The 8,572-nt window shown below is 39.3% G+C and overlaps 1 protein-coding gene across 2 annotated transcripts in view; it reads left to right on the forward strand.

Moving 5' to 3' along the window:
• si (sucrase-isomaltase) overlaps positions 1-7,383 on the forward strand; it is a 67,671-nt gene extending 60,288 nt beyond the window's left edge. For both annotated transcript variants that reach the window (XM_069147884.1, XM_069147883.1), the window contains exons 46-48: positions 1,038-1,087; positions 4,011-4,181; positions 6,991-7,383. In XM_069147884.1, the coding sequence (XP_069003985.1) occupies positions 1,038-1,087; positions 4,011-4,181; positions 6,991-7,056 (287 nt within the window). In that variant the 3' untranslated portion in view covers positions 7,057-7,383. The remainder of the gene's footprint in view (positions 1-1,037; positions 1,088-4,010; positions 4,182-6,990) is intronic.
• Positions 7,384-8,572: the final 1,189 nt, after the last annotated feature.

An 8,572-nucleotide genomic window follows, 5' to 3' on the forward strand; every position in this document is an offset into this window, starting at 1 on the left:
AGCGACATCTGTCAGAATTTGCATTTATTTACCTGGAAAAAAAGTTGACGAATGTGAAAACCGCAACATTGAGATCCGCACGGATGCCTTCCCCTCTGCGTGTCTTAACCTCGTGCAGTATGAGAAAAGGACGTGGAGTTACTTTCACGGCATATGGATTTCTTTGTGCTTTTTGTTTTGCTTTTTTTGAGACATACAGTCAACTACAACGTAGTCTTTCTCCACTTTCTCACTTGTTCTTAGACACACACACACACACACACACACACACACACACACACACACACACACACACCAACAGATTCAGTCTCTGAAGTGCCTCTGTGAGAAGATGCACTCCTCTATGAAAGGCGTGTTTGTGTCGGGACAAAGGAGAGAGAGCGAGATGGAGAGCGACTGAGGAATGCAGAGAAGGGGAGTGACAGAAACTATTACAGTAATTCCTCGTGTCGCTGCCTGGAGACACGCTCTCCATCACTCCTCTTTTATCTGGTCCCTCGCTCCTCTCTTCTGCGTCTCCCTGTCTGTCTGCCGTGTAGCTTTTTCGACGTCTTTCTTGTTTGCTTTGCCTCTCGGTGCAGCACCTGCTTACCTGTATTATCTGATTCTTTTTTTTTTTTGTATTTTTTTTTTTTTATTCTGCATGTTTTAGTTTCACTTCAGAGGGCTTGCTATTCACTCTGCTGTCAGTCAGGCTGACTCGTACGCCTGCTACTCATTTATCAGTTATTTCCTCATTCATTCAACCAGTTCTATGTTCACTCATTCATGCAGCCAACTCATTTTCCGGCATTTTCACACAGTTAGCTAGTTGTTTGCTTTTTTTTTTTTTTTTTTTACTAGCCTAATTCTTCTATTTGCTCATTAAATCAACCACGAGTCCATTTGTGAATGGGTTTTTTGATGAGTCAGCACTGTGTTACAGGACTAAAGTCATTGATACACCTCATTAAGTGATCATTTACCGCCCCCCCCCCTCACACACACATCTACATGTATCTGCTCTGTGTAATTCACACTCAATTTTCTCTCCTCAGACACGGTGGAGAAAAAGCAATATCTTCTGACCTCCTATGCAGCAGAATCGGTGAGTTCAAGGGCCAACTATATGTCTAGTCTCTTTTTTTTGTTTTTCTTTATTACCATTATTAATATTAATGCAGCGAGACTGACAACTAAGCCCCCTGTTTTACCATTCAGCAGGGCTGTGGCAGGAACATGTCAAAGGCTAACTGTTGGAAACCATTAGCAAAGAATCAATGTCTATTTCTGGAGCGGGGATTTGAATTTAGCTTTTAACACTTTTGGCTGTGACAAAATTTTCACTTTAAAAAAAAAAAAAACTCTTGACACCTGTATCAAAATAATGACGATGAACCATGATATTAGCACAATTATAATCATCAAAAAGCAGATTACCTTTCATTACATTTTAACCACAATGTATAAAATCTTTAGCAATCCCCATTTCAGTCTATAATACAACTTTATACAGTAGTAGAGAGGATTTATGAACGCTTTTTTAGGAGTGTCCTCCAATTTTATTCTCTTACTCTCGTCATTGCTTTTGATCTACGTACAATTTAGTAGTGCATATCACCGTGACAATAATATAAAATGATTATACATTTTGAAGGAGGTCGAATAACACGATAGGCAATGTAAGGATGGCTGAGTCAATTTGTAGAAGGTTACGTAGTCTACAGACTTTGGTTTAGTGTCATCACCAAGCCGGCAGCCTTAACTTAAATCAGGCGTAAGGCTTGTGTTGTACACGCAGCTGTTAAGTATTTCTGTGGTTTAAAACTAAAGTCCTTGCACAGAGGTGACTGGAGTGGAGCAACTGTGGTTGTGTTAATGCAGATCACAGCCTGTTTCTGGCACTTGTTTTGACACAACATTGCACTTATATTTCTGCCTGCTCAGACAAGATCTTATCAAAACAACAAGCACAAAGAGCAATTTTGTAGCTAAAGCACCAACACTGATTCCAAAGTGGGAAAAAAAAACAAGTCGTTATGTACTGTACAAAAGTTTTAGACAATAAAAGTAATGAGCACTTTCAAAAATAATGCAGTAAATAGCGTCGGTTTATTTAGCAATTTAAAGTTCAAAGTTAAAATTCAAAGTGGAGTAAACAAAAAACAAGTCATTATTTGGTCTAGCCATCATTTGCCTTTAAAACTGCCATGGTCAGATTAATGAATGATTCTAACAAACAATCCAATCCAGAGATGATGCACTGAGGTCTTTCTGGCTATATTTTAAAACGTTGTTTTCATGCCTTCTTAGCAGGCATTTCAGCTCGCCACAAAAAAAGCTGCAAAGACAAAAACGGTACACTATTTTGGTTTCCATTGTGGCTTCCATTCGTTTTGAACTCACTCATTGCAGGTACAACACAACGATTTCAGCAAGAGAAAGTTCTCAGTCATAACTTCCTCGTAGAACAACCTTAAGGTCTTTTAAGAGTGACCAACGAGTTGCAAAAGCGTTGCCGTTTCTTCTTTCTCTTGCTGGTTTAGCTCAAGAAAACATTGAAATGCCGCAATGTAGCAAAAAAAACAAAGTGCTTAAAAAGCCTGCCAGATGAAGCCACAAACATGTTATTTCACGCCACGTACTCCGTGTGCTTGCATTTGCAAAAAGAGATGGTCTGAGCAGCAGAGATTAGGGTGCACTTTAACGGGGGGGGCCAAAATTGTATTGTACTATGCAAACTGATCAATGCAACACCAGCGCTGTCACCCCACCAACCTGGACACGCGCGCTTTGATGCGGAGCCATGACCATACCACTTTTTTTTTTTTTTTTTTTTTTTTTTTTTAAACACATAAGTTTAACAAATATGACTTTGTCCCTGTGTTTGCACCTTTGCTGACATTGTGCATGCACAAAAAGAAAGTCCTACGAACCCTGCGTTGTATGTGCACATGTCTTGCAGCTGAGTTCAGAAAGCAGCAAGTGTTTACCCCGGCCACAGCTTGAGCGAGGCTCGTCAGAAACTCCCTAATCACTGGGACTAATGGGACTAACCCAGCCCCATTTGCCTTTTCGCCAAGCAAAGACCCACAGTCACACATTAAATGAGCACACGTTGAATCACAAACATACATATACGCACACATCTCCAGTATACACGTACAGCTACCGTGGCCAAACATCTGTGGCTGTCCTCTGCCTACCATCAAGCTCAATCCAAAGCAATTTCACACAGCGATAAAACAGGCAGTGTCTGACAGCCAAAGGGGGGAGAGAGAGAGAGAGAGGAAGAGAGCGTGTGTGTGTGTGTGTGTGTGTTATCGTGTATTTGTGTTTGTGTGTGTGTGTGTGTGTGTGTGGTTGTACGTGTTAAGAGGCAGATGTGAGAGGATGAGGATAAGTTGGGCAATGAGGCCAGTGCTGCCTGGCAGATTAGCAGATCGCATGCCATTTTGGATGGCTATCTGAACGCAGATGTGTGTGTTGGTTTGTGTGTGTTCTTTTTTTGCTCCATGTGAGACTGAAGCCATTTTTTTTTTTTAAGTGGGGAAATTTTAGTCCCAGTCAGTTTTTAAAGAGACTGTCAGTGGTTATTGATTATGAGGGATGTCCAACATGACAGTCTACAAGGGCACATGTCGTTTACAGAAGTGCAGCTTGGTACAAGCATCCATTTGAAACTATTCTGGCAATCAGAGTCTCACTGCAGAATATTATCTGCCGAAAGCAAGACATGGACTGTAAATTATAGCATGGTGGATATAAAGATAATCATATGGAGAAAGTTAAATTACGTTACGTTGAATTTCACTCAGTAAAGAGTTGAAGCACAGCATAAAACTTAACGTAAATGAGGGGTGGGGGTGTAACTCCGTAGCCCCGCTCACTTAAGATTTTTTTTTTTTTTTTTAACAAACTAATGAATAATATTTTAGTAGATATTCATTGATACAAAGATGCATGATCTTTCGTATTGTATTCATTATATTTCTAATAACCCTGTTGGTCACTAAACCTTTCTCTTCCAGAACACCTTGACCAGTGAGGTTGTCCACAATGGTTTGGACCCTGCTGATCAGCTGAACCTGGGTGTGGTGAAGGTTTGGGGGGCAGGCACCGTTCAGATCAAACAGGTCACCCTAACAGACGCCACTGGAACGACGCATTCACTGACCCCGCAGCACAACCTTGCCTCTCAGGTCAGAAGAGTTTTGGGATGCTTATCATTCAGTTACCATAGTCATTTAGTCATGCTTTAATTTATGTAGTTGTCCAAGTATTCAGTGTATCTATATTAAATTACAAAATACAGTTAATATGGTAAAAACAAAAAAGTTAAATCAATTATAACTTCAAAAAAGGCCGTCCTCAGTCTAAGTTGTTACATTTGTATGTGCTCTTCATGCTCTTCACCGTTATGCACAAGCTTTACATGAAAAACACATTTCACTGCCAGCCTTCCGTCATCAAATATAGGAAATGGTCTATGACCGCAAAAGTCCTTAACTTGAAGGAAATGCCAGTTTCTGGCAAATGAGGTTTATTTTTGTACACAGATGCGGAACGAAGCAGACTGATAATGAGCAATATATCCTATTTATTCATTTCTTTGTATGTTTTATTTATTTTATCATAAAAAAAATGCCCACGTGCTGTAGCTTTAAAGCAACCGAATTAAAACATTTTCAAGAAAACTATAAAAAAAAAAATTAAAAAAGTTTCCAGTTTCCAATTTGCAGTACATTGCTAAAATGACAATTACTTTTACTATATAATTATTATTATTTTATTTTTTTTGCAAAACCTTTTCCACTGATCTCTAGAACATAAAAAAACAGACTCAGGCACAAATTGGGAGACGTTGATGGTAATGGAACAATATCAACTGATAACTAATAGATATACATGCGAGTACCTAATCCACTGCATCTCACACATGAACTCAGCTAAATTTCTGCTCTAATAGCCTCAAAATAAACATACTAGTCATTGCCTAACATGCATAGAATATTTTCATTCAATTGGTAGTTCTTTTGTGCATTAATATCATAGCTCACTGGGCTTTATTTTTTTTTTTTTATCATTACTTGCACACATTTCATAAACACACCTGAGCTTTCAAGCTGATAGAGCATTTCCCTGCCAGTCAAAACCTGTCACTAAAACAAAAAAACCTCAGGTTCACCACCCACCCCCTGCTGCGCCGCACCGTGTCGTCTAATAGCTGTAATCAACGCTGCATTGCCCCTGACATTGTTGTTCTGTAATGAACACACAGCTGAAGGCTTCACTCAGGACAGTGATTTTAAAGCTGCTCATGTGAAATGACTGTCATTCTGTATTGCTGTCTTCATCATCTGCTCCCAAAGGGTGAGCAGAGAGAAATGTGGCGGAGAGTCATGAGGAATTGTATGCAAAGCCAAGCCCTACGCATATGTCCAATGCGCCTTGCCGTGCCACAGTCACGTCTGGGACACACTGCCCGCATGGTGTCCGTGCTGCACATGTAAAAGGCACTGTTTCGGGGGAGGGGGGGGTCCACTTCCCACAGTGGTTGTGTATGAACCTACTCTGTTGTCCTATGTCATTGTAAACAAGGTTTAGCCAGAGCTAGAAGGGACTCAAGGGTTTTACACAAGGACAGTCGCTGTAGAGACTAAAGACACGGTAGTAATTAGATTAGCAACATGCAAATGCAGATATGGCAGTAAGAAAAAAAAAAGAAAAAGAGATGAGGTCATATGAAGAGATATATAAGCATGTAGGGTTGAGGTAGGTGAAGGAAAAAATAAATATTGAGACCAAGTTCAAGAGGATAGCTTGTGTTCCTGCTCCTCATTTGGCCAATGAAAAAAAAATATTCCTGTCAAGGTTGTGTACTGTACTCAGTGCACTTATCAGGAGAATGAAAATGATAGCTGCAACTGCTCCATAAATAATTGTGGGTGCAAAAGCCCAGAAGCCTTAGATTTATAGTGTTCTTGGAGAAGATGGACAGGGACAAGCAAGACGAGACGGGAAGAATTGCAGATGAAGAAAGTCAGAATGACAGAGGGATTTTGAGTGTGTGAGTGTACGTGTGTGTGTACGTGTGTGTGTGTGTGTGTGTGTGTGTGTGTGTGTGTGTGTGTGTGTGTGTGTGTGTGTGTGTGTGTGTGTGTGTGTGTGTGTGTGTGTTGGGGATGCAAGGATAGGTTGAGAATAATGAAAGGACAGAAAGACACTCTGTCTTTAGGAAGGAGGGAAGGACAGACAGACTTCGGTGGAGAGAGGGAGAATGCATCTCAGAAAGCTGATGGGGAGAAGAAAGAGATAAACAGGAGGAATGAAAGATGTGCCGAGGGAAGGAAAAAAGGGGAGAGAGGAACGACACAAAGGGAACGAGGGTGACACAGTATGTGCATGGTAATAAGTGGTGTTTCAGTGCGAGACAATCCATTCATCTTCTTAAGTATTGTCTGATAGGGTAACAACTTGAAAGAATCAGTAAGCAGCTGGCACTGTGTCATTTGAATACAGTGGGGGTGGGTGGGTGGGGGTAGGGGAGCTATATCTGTCTGGTACAGGACAAGATGTTTCTATCCTGAAGACATATAGGTCCATTCTTACTGTCATTTACAATTTCTCATCTCATTTGTAAGTGCCAGCTTGTTTAACTTTACAGAGGGCCCCTGCTGTGTGTATAACTTGAACGGTATTGGATTATTGTCCTTTAAATCACATATACAGTACAGAACAGGAAGAACGAGAGTACATTGGTCACTTTTAGTGAGACTGACTTCTGAAGGAACAAAACATGGAGCAAGTTCCAACAATCTGTTTATGCAGCTATTGTCTGTACTGTGTCATGCTGTGCACAGTGGTGTGGCGCTGAAGCCTACGCATAAAAAATATTCGGTTTTGCATTTCTTAATATTTGTACACACACACACACACAGATTAACAAAGATGTACAGCCGGTGTTATGTAAACACAAGGATTAAGTCTTCCCCTCTCTTCTTTCTATAGGAACTGATTATAGATGCGACTTCAAAGTCCGTTCGTGTGGATCAGAAATTTACCATAAAATGGTAGACCAGCGCCTGAGTGAAGTATTTGTGTTATAAATCATAAACAACGAAGTCTATCTGTTTGTAATGGATCGTTAATTCAAATTATGATTTGAAGAAAATGAAATGTTTTTGAACATCAAATGTAAAACCGTCATGTCTGCAGTCAGTGATTAATCTACCAGCCTAATCAAAACCATTTTTTTGTTTTTTTGCATTACTGTGCATTTATATTAAATTGTATAAAATCGATCGTGTTTTAAAATTTACTGTGAATAACTTTGCAGCTTGACTGGTTTGTCTTATAAATCCTCAGTATAAAAGTACCGAAATATTAAAATGATTGAAACTGTATGGCTGCTTTGATTTGTTACAAATGATATCAAATCTGCTTTCAAATATAGAGAGTGAAAATAGTACTAATACAATGGTACGAGCTTGTTTCTTGAACACATGCTGGTTACTTTTGGCTAGTAATTTGATTTATGTAAGGAATAAAAACTAAGATAAAAAAAAAAATATGACTTAATAATCAAACTCCTCAGCTTTTGGGTGGAAGGACTCAGAGTAAAATTCATGTATTGCTGTCCTCATGTAAATATGATATATAAATAAAACTCATCAAATTTAAGAAATATATTGTTTCCAGTTTGAGTTAGTCACATAATAAGGGAGGAAAGAAATGTTTAAGTCCCCCTTCACTCAACAATAGGTTTTTCTTCCTCTTCTATGTCCGAGCCTCGCTGTGCTGAATGATCTATGTGCAGAGTTTAAAACTAGAGGGCTGTTTTTTATTTTTACAATCATCTACTAAAAGCGCAAAGTTTCTCTTTGTGCATTACAAATCTGATTTTAGGAGACAGCCCTACCAGCATTATTTGTGACATCGCAAATTGTTGGGAAGCCAACAGGGGTCCAAATTTACTTACACAAGTATGATGTGGAAACTTCAAGCCTCCCGTGCTCAAACAGTACACTGAGAATGGACTTTACAGTGAAGTAGGAGACATCTTGACAGTCAGAATTAAAATACACAATATATGTGCATTCATAGATACTGCATTTGTTAACTAGATAGAGAGAGTAGAAGTATGTGGTTTTGTTTTTACCAAATCAGAAACAAATTACCAATTGCAGTAGAGTATTTCATCTCAATTCATATTTGGAAGGGAACTTTAACCTAATTTGTATCCACAATACGTGGAGAGTAATTATATTAACTTATCCTGGCCCATACTTCACAACACAGTGGCATCAGTAGGCAGCCATCAGCTGTGCAAAATGAGCAAGCACGTGTTTGTAATATATATAACAAATAGTCAAAACTAATGACCAGTGAAAGAAAACATGCAAATTCACAAGAAGTCTGTTTTTAAACAAGGGAAATGGTCCAATTCATGAGATGCAGGACTGATGCTGTGTGACAGAACATTTACTTACAGAGCAACAATAAAGTGGATTGTTATTAACTGCACTTTAGCCCTTTAGCTGTGATTTTATGCAGATGCCATTAAGGACCATGTGTTGGCACCTGTGTGCTT

This window comes from Embiotoca jacksoni, unplaced genomic scaffold (assembly GCF_022577435.1).
Source record: "Embiotoca jacksoni isolate LCO1_2020_lvr unplaced genomic scaffold, fEmbJac1.0.p SCAF_14, whole genome shotgun sequence".
NCBI classification, from domain to species: Eukaryota; Metazoa; Chordata; class Actinopteri; family Embiotocidae; genus Embiotoca; species Embiotoca jacksoni.